Raw genomic sequence first — 15,549 nt, 5'->3', positions numbered from 1 at the left:
CTAGCTCATGAATGTGTAATGTAAATAAGTGACCGCGAAGCTGAGTATGACTGTTTTGCCTCCACCTTCACATCTGTGCAGACCTACCTGACCTCTGTTACATCACTACATCTCTTGCTTCCAGCACAACCAATTAACACACCCGTTAGGGGGAAATGACCTCATATATTGGATGGATGCCTTGAAATATATTTTCTGCATACAAGTTTTGCTTTACAAGTGCAAAAATGCACAGATTGTGAGAAAAATATGCCTCTCTTTGGCTGGCATATTATCTTTGGAAAAGGAGAAGTGTTTTGCAGTTCTTGATACCACTTTATTGTGTAGCCTGAAACAATGAAGTATGTAAATCCGCTCCATTGTCCAGTATTTCAAGCAAGGAAAAAGTTGGCTCTTGGGGGAAAATATGCTGTCATTAAGCAACCATCAGTGAAACCTCTAAGATCTATAGCTAGGTGTAATCTGCCTGGGAAGCTAATTAGTTTTTTATTTTTATTTTTAAGAAGTGTTTTAACCCATACTAGACTACTGTTAAATATTACTAGATTAGTAGTTTACCATTTGCATCATTTGAAAAATAACTCTGGAATCAGGTGCATGTTATAGAAACAGTGTAATTATTCATTGATCCAAACCAATCCCAATAGCAAAAACTTCCATTCGTAAATAATACATTGTGGATTTCTGTCTAGTCTAGTCATGGAGGCCAAAACAACACATTGACCCCTAACACCTTTCTATCATAACCAACATGAACGTTTCAGCAATTTGTACTACAGAAGCTCTCCTGTGGGATCAGACGAGACACACTAGCCTTCCCTCCTCATGCACATCAATGATCCTTGGGGGTTGTTGTTTTTTTCTTTTTGGTAGGTACTAACCACTGTATACTGGGAACACCCCACGCTGACATTTTGGAGATGCTCTGACCCAGTCATCTATCCATCACAATTTAGCCCTTGTCAAACTCACTCAGATCCATTTTCCTGCCTCCAACACATCAACTTCAAGACCTGACTGTTCTCTTGCTGCCTAATATATCTCACCCTTGACAGATGCCACTGTAATGAGATAATCAATGTTATTCACTTCACCCAACAGTGGTTTTAATGTTATGGCTGATCAGCGTATATGCACACTAAACACCACAGATATAATGCCCTGTTCATGACCCATTTCTCTCTTCAAAGATCTGGAAGTTAAGAGGTAAAAGAGATACAATTGGTAAAAGAGACTTTATAGAAACAGAAAAGCAAAAAGACTATCTGCAAAAATATTGTGTGTGTGTGTGTGTGTGTGTGTGTGTGTGTGTGTGTGTGTGTATTGTATGTTGGAATCTGACTGAGGTCTGTTTGAATAAGGGCAGTTTGAATAAGGGCTATGTCCACTGCTGTGTTTACTCAGCTTTGTGGAGACAAACACCACTGTCTCATCACCTTGTGTCACATAATGAAATAATCACTGCACTTCATGCATGATTGAAAGTGTTGGAATTGCTCAGATATTCAATGGATAAGCAGAAGACTTACATCCCATAATCAACAATGGCATACTCACACCTATACCCACCCAATGCTTAGTGTCTCATGAGTCTTTCTGCTTGTTTTAAACACTTAAACTAGGGCTATTTCCCAACAATGGGGCATAAAATCCAAAACAAAGAAACTTCAGCAAAAAAAAAAAAAAAAAACTCTACAGAGTGGGGCAGGGTGAAAATGAATGTATACTATTGCTGTTAATTGTAACTTAATACACATGCTTATGAGGTAAATAATTACTATATAAGGCACAAGTTGTTAGCAATCAAGAAAACCCTGGAATGTTAGCAGATAATTGAGACTGGACTCCCTGAGTAATTGCATAGTGGCTATGGCAGAATGCTGCGCAGCAATTCAAATCCCAGTGCAATTACATTAACCAGACACCATAATTACCCCCCACCAGTGTGCAGTGTAAATCTCCACTAGGCCTTAGCCTGCTCCTCCATGCTCTAAAGCTACAGGGCTCATTTAATGTTGATCTGATAATGGTCTTCATCAGCTCCATTTATTTTTGCATGTTTGTTACTGCCATATAAACTTTAATTGAGAATTTTCCATTTTTTCTGGAGGAGAATGAAAAGAACAATCTAGAATGCCACTGGTCCTTTTTGAATTATATTTCTTCATGAAAAGGAAACATCAAACAGGGGTCCTGACTCCTGGACTTCTCTCAGCTGTTTCTGATCCTCCTGCCATAATGGAACCTGTCACTAGTCCACATGTTCTGACTTGGTCTCCTATGAGTCACTTTGGATCCTAAGGCTCTTGCTACAGATGATATATAGTGGCAGTTAAATTAAATCCTCACATGCAATGATCCTGGCAGGGGAGCAAAGACACACATCTTCGCCAAGGATTCGAATTGGTCAGTTCAGTCTAATCCACATGCCCTGGGTGTTTGTCCCAAATGAGCTTTCTTAGATTGAGGTCAATAAGCTGTCACAGAGAGGGAAACCTAGCTGGTGGAGCTCGTAGCCAACAGGGCATCACTCTAGCAGCTCTGACCCCGTCACCATGGGATACAGCCGTCACTCCAGCTGAGACTGTGAAGGCAATGACAGCGACCTGACAGCCAATAAACACACTCGCTGGGCTTCTCTGCCTTGCTCCCAAGGGGCGGTAAAAATCGACAAGTCCATGGCCACACATTAAGCCCCATAAATGCCTTCGTAGGCCTTGTTTTGTTTTTATGAGCTTTCTGTCGAGCGCTTAGTGGCCTGATGTACTATGGTGCCCTAAAAGTGCTATCAAACACACAGCACTCTCAGTAAAACCTCACTGCTCTGTAGATACCCAAGAGACAACAAAATGTCAGAAAGGCCGTTAATTTGCTTGTTTAAAAAAGTGAAGCAGTAAACAGGGCCAGCAATCTCTTCATAGTTAAATGGGACGCATAATTATATGTGTAAAACCAGTGTACTAGCGGTTATTTTTAGTATACCATGTTTACAAATAAAAAAATAAAAGGGCAGGTAAACAGGTTGAATGGAGCACAGTGCCGATAACAACACTGAAGGGTGTAAGAGGAAAGTGCCAGCAACGACTGACCCATTAGCAATCGCAGCTCTACTGAGGGGCCTCTAGAATATCTCCCCTGACTGCCATGGTTAAAGTTGCCGGGGCTTTTTTTCTCCTGCTCGCAATAAAAGCTGATTAGAGTTGAAACAGTTGGCCGATCTTCCCCTCCTTCCCAGCTCTGGATTATAGGCTGAAGCCTGTCATCTGTGAAATGAAATTTTGGACAGTTGAGTGGGGCGGGCCCATGTATGGGTGAGTGAATTGAGTGGGGAGGGGCCATGTACGGGTGAGGGAGTGCGTGTGCTCGGAGGGGGGCTTCTGAAAAGAGGGCAGGAAAGATCACAAATCGAAGGTCAAAGGTTCACTGAAAGTGCATTATTCAGTATATAATCAGATATCAGATGATTGCATCCTATTGGACACTGGGACAAACTCATATAAACATTCTTATGGTTAATTATGTGGAATTTGTTTGTTGCCGTTATAAGCTCTTTATAAATATATGCCCTATTGCTGTTATCTCTGAGGTAAAAACCTCAGGAGGGAGCTTCATGGCCACATTACGTGCAGCATATGTTGGAGGGCTGGTGAACTTGTGAACCTTCAAGTATATCGAATGAATGTGCCCTGAGCAGAAATCCCTCCAAAGCAGTGAAAAGCTTTCCATCTCAGGACACCCACCTTTGCCTCCTGATCCCGTCTCATGGAAAGACACACAGCCAGCATCAAGGCTTTAGATTTTTAGGTTACACAAGTTGAAGAGCAACTGCACACTGCTCCAAGGCATTCAGATCTTAAGTAGAAACATTAAGGAAACAGAGGTACTGCGGTCAGTCAAAAGCAATGGAAGCTATTTTCTCTACGATACAAATCCTGTCATTTACTCAGGAAATTATAATGACCACAGAAAATTTCCAAAAGTGTATATTAGCATGGTATACAAATGATGAGAGCCACACAAACATGACATTTTAAATTTATTTATATTTATATCTCCAGACATCAAAAAGTAGTAATTATTTAGTTTTTCCCTTTACAGAGTAAGTCTTCATGTTATATTCAAGTATGTGTGTGTGTATATTATCTATCTATCTATCTATCTATCTATCTATCTATCTATCTATCTATCTATCTATCTATCTATCTATCTATCTATCTAGATAGATAGATAGATAGATAGATATAGAAATAGATATCTATATATATATCTATATCTATCTATATTAGTGTTTTTTTTTTAATTGCTTACCAAGCAATTTACAACAAAATGCCAAATCCAAAATTATTTTCATTAACAAGTGAACATACCCAAACATTTAATTTGGATAGAAAAGCTTCATATATACTTGCTGTGTATTTTTCAAGCTAGAAAATAATTTTATTCCTATACAGCAACCAAATGAACAGCTAGTCACAAACAAGTATGCAATTATGTATATATAAAAAAAGAAGGAAAAAAAGAAAAAAATTCTTCCATGCACACGATTCAGGGTGTTTTGAGCAGCATACAAATTGTCATAATATGTACATGTATCTGTTTAGGTGAAGTTATTGTAGATTGATTCATCTGTAAAAGAATCAAAGTGCTTCAACTGGTACCCAGAACACTTCAGGGCCTTTAGATGTAATAAGCATGCAGCCATGCAAAGTTTCGGATGAATGGCGCAGTAAAGATGCATGTATGTTAGGTCCACTAAAGTTTAAATCCTTTCCTTAGCAACCATAACAGTAGCTGTCATCTTTGCAATTATCCCATGAAAAAAGGTGCTGTTACCAAGTGAGATTGTCATAAACACTAAAAACCATATGAAAAGGTCACTTCATATTTATATTCATAGCAAAAAGAAAGTCAATCTTAAGTGTTGAATCATAATTCAAGATTAATGATTCCAGGAGTTTCACACCCCTAAGCTTCAAGTGAAGTAAAATTATGCAAAGTTCTAGTATTCTTTTGGTTACAGACACTTGCCAAAATCCAGAAAGTGATTTATGCTATAGAAGTACCATGCTGATAGCCTTCAGTAGCTGTTTAACTACTGTGGGAAACGTGGTCCTTGTTTTGTGGGAAAGCTGCAGTACCCATTGCAACTGCGGGTGCACAGGGAGGCATGCCAGACCTGATCAGCAGAGGTCGCTAAGGCCTGCAGTTTTTCTGGCTTTCTGCATGAGAGCTCGCAACTGGAACTGCTTCCGGGAGAGGAGCCTCACGTGCTGTAAAATAAATGTGCATGCAAGAAATTACAGACAGCATATCCTAAATTCTGCTACTCATATCACCATCCTGCCCATCTTGAAACCTTCATCGACTCTCCATAAAGGGTTGTAGAGACCTTCAAGGCACTGCATAGATTGGCCACTCTCACCTTCCTGACCCCTCTCTCTTTCAGACCCTTGCCCCATTTGGTCCTTCTGCTGCTCTTCTAATCACTCCTCCTTTTTGTCCATCCGGTTGGATTTCAGGCCTTCAGCGGCATGGCACCCTGCTTGTGGAACGCACTCCCACTAGACTTAAGATCTCTGAACTCACTACAACAGTTTATACTGCACCTCAAAACTCATCTGTTAACCTTGGCCTATTTTTAGACAGCTACCCTTTTTGTTTGTTTTGTTTTTTTACTTGCCATCTGATTCTACTATAATGATACCTCCCATTCCCTCTGGTCTGCTATATGATTCCTGCCATAACCTCCGGTCTGCTATATGATACTTCCCTTTTCCTCTGTTCGTAATGTATATTTGTTTCTTGAAAGGTGCATGAAAATGTAATATATTAGTTGTATTTGTATTATCTCAGCCAACAGCCATGAACATTCAGCTCTTCAGTGAACGGACAGGAATAGGATGGGACGAACAACAAAAGGAACATATGAAAGGGAGAGAAAGAGAAACATGATAGAGACCGACCTTGAGGAAGACGTCCAGGTCTATGACGTCTCGGCGCAGAGCCTCCCCCAGGTAGAAGATGGTGTCCTCTATGGCATTCTCCTCAGCGTAGAGGCTCAGGATCTGGCGGTAGAGCGGTGCTGTGGGCACGATAAGGTCATCAATGTCATTGTTCTCTGTGTGGTTCTCCATCTTGTCCAGAGCAGCTGTCAGCTCCTCGTCTTTTTGCTTCAGAAGCTCAATGTTTTTGTCCACATCAGCCTAGCAAGAAATGCAGGAACGGGGGGAAAGTATTTGAATGCCCTACTATTGTCAAAATCACCCTACCTTACATAATCTCTTTCTATTAATCAGTAACAGTAATCAAGAGATTGTTTTTAAGAAACTTTCTAATTTTATATTACCTTACAAATCTGTAAAACACAACCACATCTTTAACAGGGTCACAAATATTATGCAGTGATATCGTGGTGATGTGATTTTTTTTAAATTATACTTTAACCCAGTTGTTCTAACTCTACAAAACACTACTTCTAACATTATATATCCTTAACTAAGATTTATTACAGATAATCAGGTACTTCTCAGCAGGGCTGGTCCAAAAATACTGCAGCCACTAGGCTCTCACAGGGGCTTCCTAATTAGCCAACAGGTGCAACCTTCACATTTTGCCTCATATAAAATGTTCAGGTCAATGAAAGTGCTATTTGCTTCTTAAAACATAAAAAGCCATACTATCTCTTGATCCAGCTTGGTGACCATCTCCTCCAGTTTCTGGTGCCCCCTTTTCAGGTCCTCCTCTGTCCTCTTCAGGGCATCCAGCTCAGCCTGAGCTCGGTCCATCTCCTCCTTCATCCTCCAGCGCAACTTGTCACTCACGGCGGACACCAGGGATGCACGGATCGTGTCCTCTCCGATGGTGGCGTCACGACTGGGACCTAGGTCAGGGAAACGAGTTCAGAGGAAAACCTATGTAATAATCACAACCAAATTGCTGTAGCAGGAAAATGAGAAACAACAGACTGAGAGGAAAAGCTGAGTTTCAACAAACTGTTATCAATGGCACTGAATGAATGACTCTCCGTATTAACTTACCCCCAGGAGTAGTAGGAGGGTACTGTGTTGCACCTGATGTGGTGGGGTATCCAGAACCTCCAGCAGGGTAAGGATAACCCTGAAAGCCCCTAAAAGAAACAAGATGGATACAGCATATTGAATTTGTGATACAGGCCTTTGCATTACTCACATCATTGAAGGTGGAAACATGAATATGAGACCTAAATTAAATCATACTTTTACTATTAGGTGCTAAAGGTATCCTGACTAATCTCAAACATTACAGATAAGTGTTAAAAGGGCATTTTGATAAACTAACCTGATTATCAAGCATTCATTCATCTTTGCTTTCAATATACTGAAAGTACATTACAAACACAATGTATAGCCTAATTGCTGTAATATACTATTTTTGCCCATACTGCAAAGTCCTAGAGGACAAACATTTGATTCTTTGCATTCAAGAAACCATGACAAATTACTAAAAAGAAAGTATTCGCTAAGGACTCCTTACCCTGGGTTAGCAGAATGGCTCTGTGTAAATGGAGAGCCAGGTGGGTTTGGGATATAGGAAGCTAGCAGAAAAGGAAAAGAAAATCTGGGTAATCACAACCAGTAAAAAAACTTTTGCCAATCTCAATTAAAACATGTGCGATGTCACAAAAAGCTTGTACACAGTGATGAGCACCAATGTTGGATTCCATACAAAGGAAGTCATAAGATACGAACATGAAACTCAAACACCAACTGTAAACTAAACAGTAACCTTTAGGCACTTTTGATGAATGGGGCTTAATGATCTTGTTGGTGAGATTAGTATTTTCAGCATACTTTTTTTACAACGAGATCGCTAATTTAAACCTGCTGGCAGTTTCAACATACAATTTGGTGGGCCAGCCGTTTGAAAAGCTGGGTACTGTGTCTGTGTGGTAGGCCGAGAGAAGACTGGTGGCTCTTCTCCAAACACCACGATCATCACCTGGATCAGGCCAAACAAGTCGGACTGAGGCTAAATAAACAAGAAACAATCAAATTATTCTGAGTGCTCGCAAATTTACTTTTCACAGTTATAGCTCACAGTTGTAGCCAAGTGAACACACTAGCAGTTTAAGCTCACAAAGCCGGCAGTGAAAAAAATACTGTCAGAGTAAAGATTAAAGAATAAAAATAATGAATATGAAAAATTAACTGTCACCTACATGCTTCCATTCATGCAAGTATGGCAAGTAGATTTTTCCATTGGCATCAATATGTTTTCCTGTTTTGATCATCATAGTACTTGTGGGCTTGACAAAGCAGATGGGTGGGTTGTATGGATAGGAGTCAAGCAGCCACAGGCATATGGGAATGTTGTAAATATTTCCTGAAAATAATACACAAAGACAATACAAATTGTGAGAAAAAAGTGACCACATAAATAAAGAATTTCATAACAATGACTTAGAAGCGTATCTATGTAACATTTTGTTTTGTTGGCCTACTTAAAACAATGGAAAACTACAATTCTTAACGACAAATTTGATTTGCGTGACAGAAACATAAACCAAAGAATGGCATGTGTATGGAAGCAATGTGCTACTGCCTTCAAAAATGCGTGTGTTGATTCCTGTGACATTTTTCATACCTCGGTAGGTTACTGGCACAGTTCCTGTAAGACTCAACAATTCCTTGGTGGAGCCATCATTGAACACTATGAAGACACAAACGTTAGAAACATATCTTTTCTTCATATGTCGTTAAAGACAGCCTGCCTCGACGATGCTGCCTTGTTTCCTCTACTAGCAATGCATTCTAGCTAGACTTAGCTACCTAGCTATATCTTACCATAGTTGTCCATCACAGGCCTGAGATCTTTGTACTGAGTAGTCACGTTGGTGATTTCACGCACAGTCAAGTCCCTGTATTTATAACCCTGGGCAACAAGAAAGTCCATCTGTCCAAAAAGCAACAGACTCTGAAAATATTCCGTAACCCTGAATACGAATAAGTTATAGCTAGTCAGTTAGTTAGCTAGCCAGCTATCTAGCAACCTACCTTAGACAACATTTTCCGCAGAGCATTCTCATTTATAGCCATGTTTTTTGATATTTTGGCCGAACCTGACGAACCAAGCTGAATATTTTCTGTTGTGCTGTTAACTTGATTCTAACTATAACATCTCTACACATATATCCAACCAACCAACCAACCAACCATACAAACAACCAATCTGTGCCTCGGGTCTCACTCAAAATCACGGAACCCGAAGAGCTACATAACTTCCGGTCAGCTGAGTAAAACCCATCTAAAGGGAGTGGCGACAGCAGTCCGCTGCTGTGTTTTTTTTTGTTTGTTTGTTTGGGTTGAGTAACCTCTAGTATTCTTAATTATCTCTTGTTCTGATCTAACAAGATTGTGATATATTTATATTGCCTACCTGCAAAAGTCTCAAGAAAAGAAGGCTCTGGAATATTTAACACTTTTATCAACATAGCATAATTTTACAATGTAAGACAACATTTAAAGAACTAATGCGCACACATACACGAAAGTGAAAGTTCTAAAATTCATATTTCTATGTTCATATGTTCAAATGAATATTTATAAGCTTTGTTGGAAGGTTGTATGTTAAAATAGCAGACTCAATGTTGCTTTACAGGAACCAACCTGGTTGAGATATTTCAATAAAAATAATCACCAAACACTATAATTTAGCAGCAGCCCTCGTAGAGAAACCAACATTTTAGGCAGTAAGCTTCTTGACATACAAAACTATGACATTTCAATAAGCAGCCAGTTATGTCATTTCCTACAGAACTATGTCCCTCTAACAAAATGAAGCAGCTGATTTTTAGGGTCAATTCCTTAAAATGATTTGGATGATCCAAAAGTAGTTATACGGCAGTTGCAATATGTAATTTCTTGTTTGATAATAGCACTGTAATTTTAAATATTATCTAAATGTGTGGTCATTGATGTCTTGGGACAGAACAGTGCTTAAAATCTGATGGAAGCACATGCCTATCCAAGCTATCCATCCCTAGAAGTGCCTTTACATCACAATGATGTAATGCCACAAGTTATCCATAATGTCAGTCCTTTAAAAGAAATTCAAAAGACCATTGGGGTTCTATTCAACATGTTATTAACGATTCGGTGAACTCACACAAAAAACAAAAGTAGGTAATTGCATTTTCTTTAAACACTAAAAAGTCATAGCCTAATTGATGCAGAACCCCATCTCCCAATCTTTCTTGGATCATTCATATCAGGACTATTCACCATGTACCACATCTAAAACTCCAAATTGGAAAAACTGCTAATGCACTGTCATAGCCACCCCAGTACTATCGCTAAGTACAACAGACATGGCAACTGTGTAACTTGCTATGTTTTAGAGTGTGTGGTATTGTAGCACTGTTATTTGTTGCATTATTAGAAATTAGCAGTTGCAGCAAGTGCTAATAGAAGGACACTCCTGGAATGTGTTTATGTTTTAAATCTTAAAGATTTATGACATCTTTTTTCCTGGTAAAGCACTTAGAAAGAAGAAAAAGCTTACAGGAATGAAGCAGTAACTGCTCTTCATTACTGCAATTTAAAGACAACATGTTGCTAACAAATGTGTTATCAGTTACGTCAAACTTCGCTAAGCAACTGCCTCTACCTTTCATTTATTGTAAGACTAAAATTGAAAATATATACTTTCCATTGCAGTTTAGAATATTAGAATAAATACCCCTAAAATAACAGACCACTAATTTTAATATTTCTGCACTTGCATCTTTAACATCAGAGCACATTATCCTTGTTTTTGAATAATAAGACAGTGTGGGGGTGGGGAAAGAGGCACAAATTTAGTGGTACAATGATAGGGAAGAAAAAAATATGTGAAGAAAACCCATTTACAGTAACACAAGAGACTCCAAACCGAACTACAATGTTTCAACCCTATGCCCTGAGCAGAAATCGAGCACAGTGATAAACAGAAACAGTGCCTTAGGCTTTTAAGGTTGCAATATGTGCAATTCAGTTAAGAGTCTGCCCTCTGACAAATAATCTACTGGCACATTTCAGTGCTCCAGAAACCATCACATATTACAGACAAACCTTGTCAAATGTTTGTCATTAGAATTCTGCTTGTTTTTTTACATTGATATCTGTTGTCATTTAACTAGAAACTAAGGGATAGTGAAGAAGAGGATCACTTGAAATATGAAATATGCCTGCCAACACTTTAAACACAGTCCTATGCCATGTGCAAATCGATGATATACCACAGGTGTGTTCCTTATATCACTGTACCTTGTAATCACCATTGTGAACTATTGTACTGGAGCTCATAAGATTTTAAGTATATCAGTGAAGAGCCTCTTTGCAAGAGAAATCAGTAAATATGTACATGACACTGAGTTAGGCTCCTACCAGCAAATGGTATACAAGTCATATATTTTTCCCCATGTCATTACATTTTGCTAGTCTAAGCATTATCATGTTTGCAAATCCAAGTAATGTAGCAATTATACTCTCATTTGGTCTGATGATGAAAAGCCCAAAGCTGATGAGGTGATAAGCAAGGTTATTTTGTCATCTATTGTTTCCAGTTGAGAGTAGATAGTATTGTAATGTGGATAACATATTTTAGTACGGCAGTCCTTAACACAGTCCAAGCAAGCCCAGTGTTTAGACTAGTCTTTGAGGTAATATTTTTTTGCTCCAGTAAAGGCCAGAGTCAGATGTCCCTCAGCAGACAGGTGTGGACTCTTAAATCCACTAGCGCTGACAAAAAAATAGTTTCCTTTTACACAGTCTGTAGTCCCGACCTCTAGCTTGTGGGAGGCATTGCAGTGTTGGAGCAGTGCAGCTTCTTCAAAAGTCCTCTCCAATTGTCACAGGTTACCTGGGAGGTGGAGAGTTTGTGGATGAGCAAATGAACACACTACTGGAAGACCTTCACTATACACTGCATATGAGTTGTAAAACCTTCCCCTTTTTATTAAACAGGAAGAGGCCATTTGAAACATGGCACAGTCATGCAAAGAACAAGACAAATTACCATCAGTCAATTAAGTTATGAATAGATTAGACCTGTCCTTTAAGATTGGTAACCTATATTCATGCAGCTATATGGAATAGGTGTTCTTAATAAACTATCAATTCAAGCTAACTACAGTTTTTAGCAGTATAAGTCAGTTTTAACATAATATGACTTGAATGAAACCTTTTGTTGTTTGCTTAAATAGTAATATTGAGGCTACTTGCTTGGTCATGACACCACACATCGGCAGTTCATGCAATCTTGGCCGTTGTCATCCGGTGGATTCAGCTTCCTCAGCTTATGCTGTCTGATTTCACGGACAAGTGTGTAAAAAGCATCCTCCACTCCCTAGGCCCCAAGCCAGTCCTCGTTAGTGGAGCCTATCATAGCATTTTCTAGACAACTCTTATTGAATATTCTTAATTCTACATAGTTTTCTGGAACCAAATGTATGCCACTTCAAAGGTACTCAGGTTGATGACAATCTACACATGGTAATGTGCTTAAGTTAATAAATCAGGTTATACTAATTTTATCTGCACATACAAAGCTGCTTTTGAACCTGACCTGTCTCGTCTTGGCAGATGTTTCAATATAAGGGATGCCATAACTCCGAGCCAATTCTTGAGCTTGCCTGGTGTCCACCGTACGTGCAGGGAGGTCACATTTATTACCCACAAGCACCATGGGCACGTCATCAGAGTCTTTCACCCTTTTGATCTGTTCCCTGTGAATCCACACACCCAAACAAATCAAGCAAAATACAAACCAGTTGCACTTAAATCAGCATTATTCCCAAATAAGCAAACTGGCATGGAATGCCCTAACCTGTACTGGTGGATGTCTTCAAAGGACTTGGTGTTGTTGATGGCGAAGACACAGAGGAAGCCCTCTCCCGTCCTCATGTACTGGTCTCTCATTGCACTGTACTCCTCCTGTCCAGCTGTGTCCAATATGTCCAGGAGACATGTCTCCCCATCGATCACCACTTGCTTCCTGTAGGAGTCCTGGGAGGGACAGAAAGTGGGCACGGAGTATAATACTATCTTGCTTTTTTATTCAGGTACCGCATCCTTACACAATCCACTCCTGTAAGACTCCTGAAAAGTTGCTGCTGTGTGTAATTTTAAAACATATTTAAACAAAGAAGAATAATGTCATAATAATCTTCTTAAAATGACCAAGCTGAAAAAACAACTTAAGGAAAAGTAATGTGTTGGGTCTTACTTCAATAGTAGGGTCATACTCATCAACAAAGTGGTTCTGGATAAGTTGGATGGTGAGGGCACTTTTGCCCACACCTCCAGCCCCAACCACCACTAGTTTGTACTCTGTCATCCTCCCAGCCGTAGTAGAAAATTCTGAAATGACAAGAGGGTGTGGTGACCAAATGAATGAGATTATGGTGCATTTTTTGATGGAAGAAGTTACTCATACTACACCAGAAAACCATGATGGAAAACTAAATTGTTGTAAAGAATCTAACATAAACCTTAAAGTTCTGATTCTATCACCAGGAAATAATGACAGATCCCCTGATTACAGCAAGTTCAAATGCCCTCTGCCCTCCATTACAAGTTAGGGCTCTTGACTTTTTTGCAACCAACTCTCCCTGAATAGTGCATAGCAACCAAACACCTAGTCTTTTGTTGCCATGACAAATGAGGCAACCTTTTTTGTAGTGACGTACAAGAGACAGAAAAAAGAAAACCATTTTGGCAGACAAGCGAAACTCTCCTGCTGTCACTGACAGGGTTTTCCCTGTCAAAACCCTGCTGGTGATTTATTAGTAGCTCATGAGGTATGATGCAGCGCCTGCCAGAAATGCCAGGTCGACTCTGTGGAAACTACCTGCCCAGTTTAACTTCTGCCAATAAGCAGATGACTGCCCAGAATTTTAAAAATTATTTTAAAGGGATTTTTCAAACACTGTTTTTTTTTTTTGTAATTAAGTGTAAAGTGTGCGTGTATATATATATAATTACATACATAACACATTACATATATAAAATATTAAATATATAAAATATTTCATATAATATTTATATTAATATACAGCCTAGTTATTATTTATTCCAATCAGGTGAGATAATTTTGTCAGAAAGTGAACCTCCAATATTTAAGGTCAACATTCACTTCCACAGAATCTCTAGTAAAACATTTTTGGCTGAAGCTGAGTTGAGGCCTCTAGTTGTTTTCTATTTGTCCAATGATGTGCAAGTCAGCAAGTTTGGTTTCTTAATATATAACTAATACGGATGATAAAAGCGAAAGAACAAAAGGATGGCCTGCAATAAGGTACACAACTAAAGAAAGTTGAGCACCAATCCTTGTTTTTATATATATATATATATATATATATATATATATATATATATATATATATATATATATATATATATATATATATATATATATTTATTTATTTATTTATTTTTTCAGGGGCGTTACCCCCCAGTAGCATTCAGTCAGTATACAGAAGTGTAAGGCTCAACTAGCTTACCTCATTATTAGCAGCCTGAACATTTTGTGCAAGTTTACCGTGCAAGGAAATCATAAAGAATATACTTTTTATTTTTCTAACGGAAAGGATGGAAATTCTATTATTGTTTGCCGTAGCCTATAGCAGTATATGGGCAGTAGGCCGCACGTCAGGACGCAGTGAATGACATCACTCTTATTGATTTCCCCGGTAGGCTATGTAAACACTCATTAGGGTGTGCAGATCTGTAGCACGGTGAACCAGCATGGGCAGGCTGTGGGCTATACGCTAACTTTGAAAAGCGTAAACAAACACCAATCATTAGATGATTTATGAATAAATAAAACTGCAATCAACACGAAAAATGATTGTACTAGCCTCTTATCGGCAGACTAATTGTTGTAACTTACAAACACATTATCACTTAAACCGCAATGCACGTAGCGAACCAACTAAATGTCGCGACCCCGAGCTCAAATGAACCCAGTTGTGCTTAACCTGCAGGTTATTGCATGTTCTAACAAACTGTACCAAACTATCAAACGGATATAGCAGGCATATGAAGCAGTGATTTGGGGAATTGTTTCGTTCTCGGCGTGTTAATGGTTGCAGAAGCTTCAGTTCAAAAATAAAAACGTAAAGGAACACAATGTCCTGTTGGTACAGAAACGTGAATAAAATTTCACAAAGTGTAAACTCGGCAAGACTACTTACAAAATACGATGCTGGCGTTCCCTTCGAGGACAGATCGTGATGTATAGGTTACCCTGAAGACAAGTCAATAATGTGTCGACAGTTCTCTGAATAGCCTTAAAAACCTCAATCTCGTTGATGCAAACATACCACTGCTGGAATTTAAGATTTTACACGACTGGAAATTATTGGCATTTCAAACGAGCAATTTCTCTGACAGGCACCGTCCGCCGCCAAGCCTGTACAGCGAACTACCGGTGAGGTTCGGATGTAACGCAAACAATGTACTGAGGGGGAAACAGCGCTCTGATTACCGCAGCCCACGCCCAAAGCCAGCAGCTTAGCTGTAGCCCGCCGTC

General features: G+C 39.2%; 2 protein-coding genes across 3 annotated transcripts; both read right to left on the bottom strand.

Moving 5' to 3' along the window:
- Nucleotides 1-4,493: 4,493 nt before the first annotated feature.
- tsg101b (tumor susceptibility 101b) lies at nt 4,494-9,234 on the bottom strand. Of its 2 annotated transcripts, none has more exons than XM_027013792.2 (10): nt 9,033-9,234; nt 8,823-8,931; nt 8,623-8,688; nt 8,198-8,361; nt 7,881-8,007; nt 7,513-7,573; nt 7,038-7,126; nt 6,678-6,880; nt 5,964-6,203; nt 4,494-5,270 (listed from the first exon to the last, which is right to left on the bottom strand). In XM_027013792.2, exons 1-10 carry the CDS (start codon nt 9,072-9,074, stop codon nt 5,181-5,183), a joined length of 1,191 nt encoding a protein of 396 aa, XP_026869593.1. In that variant the 5' UTR covers nt 9,075-9,234; the 3' UTR covers nt 4,494-5,180. The 2 variants fall into 2 exon arrangements, with proteins under 2 accessions (XP_026869593.1, XP_026869594.1); XM_027013793.2 differs by having other exon boundaries at nt 8,823-8,910.
- A 1,490-nt stretch (nt 9,235-10,724) lies between these two features.
- hrasb (HRas proto-oncogene, GTPase b) lies at nt 10,725-15,541 on the bottom strand. The gene is made up of 6 exons (XM_027013819.2): nt 15,212-15,541; nt 13,243-13,376; nt 12,844-13,022; nt 12,583-12,742; nt 12,240-12,363; nt 10,725-11,877 (listed from the first exon to the last, which is right to left on the bottom strand). Exons 2-5 carry the CDS (start codon nt 13,351-13,353, stop codon nt 12,244-12,246), a joined length of 570 nt encoding a protein of 189 aa, XP_026869620.1. The 5' UTR covers nt 13,354-13,376; nt 15,212-15,541; the 3' UTR covers nt 10,725-11,877; nt 12,240-12,243.
- Nucleotides 15,542-15,549: the final 8 nt, after the last annotated feature.

Source organism: Electrophorus electricus, chromosome 21 (genome assembly GCF_013358815.1).
Source record: "Electrophorus electricus isolate fEleEle1 chromosome 21, fEleEle1.pri, whole genome shotgun sequence".
Classification (NCBI taxonomy): domain Eukaryota; kingdom Metazoa; phylum Chordata; class Actinopteri; order Gymnotiformes; family Gymnotidae; genus Electrophorus; species Electrophorus electricus.
The sequence above is the reverse complement of the archived record's forward strand: the minus strand, read 5'-3'. Positions and strand labels throughout refer to the sequence as shown.

What these genes read in the sequence shown, in the direction of transcription:
- tsg101b (XM_027013792.2), bottom strand. Translation starts at nt 9,074, where the DNA reads ATGGCTATAAATGAGAATGCTCTGCGGAAAATGTTGTCTAAG. An exon ending in AACGGCTGGCCCACCAAATT is followed by an intron (nt 7,574 to 7,880) that starts GTATGTTGAAAC and finishes CTTTTCTGCTAG; the next exon opens with CTTCCTATATCCCAAACCCA. An exon ending in ACCTGGACGTCTTCCTCAAG is followed by an intron (nt 5,271 to 5,963) that starts GTCGGTCTCTAT and finishes TTTATTTTACAG; the next exon opens with CACGTGAGGCTCCTCTCCCG.
- hrasb (XM_027013819.2), bottom strand. Translation starts at nt 13,353, where the DNA reads ATGACAGAGTACAAACTAGTGGTGGTTGGGGCTGGAGGTGTGGGCAAA. An exon ending in AGTATGACCCTACTATTGAA is followed by an intron (nt 13,023 to 13,242) that starts GTAAGACCCAAC and finishes TGTCCCTCCCAG; the next exon opens with GACTCCTACAGGAAGCAAGT. An exon ending in CATCTGCCAAGACGAGACAG is followed by an intron (nt 12,364 to 12,582) that starts GTCAGGTTCAAA and finishes CTTGGGGCCTAG; the next exon opens with GGAGTGGAGGATGCTTTTTA.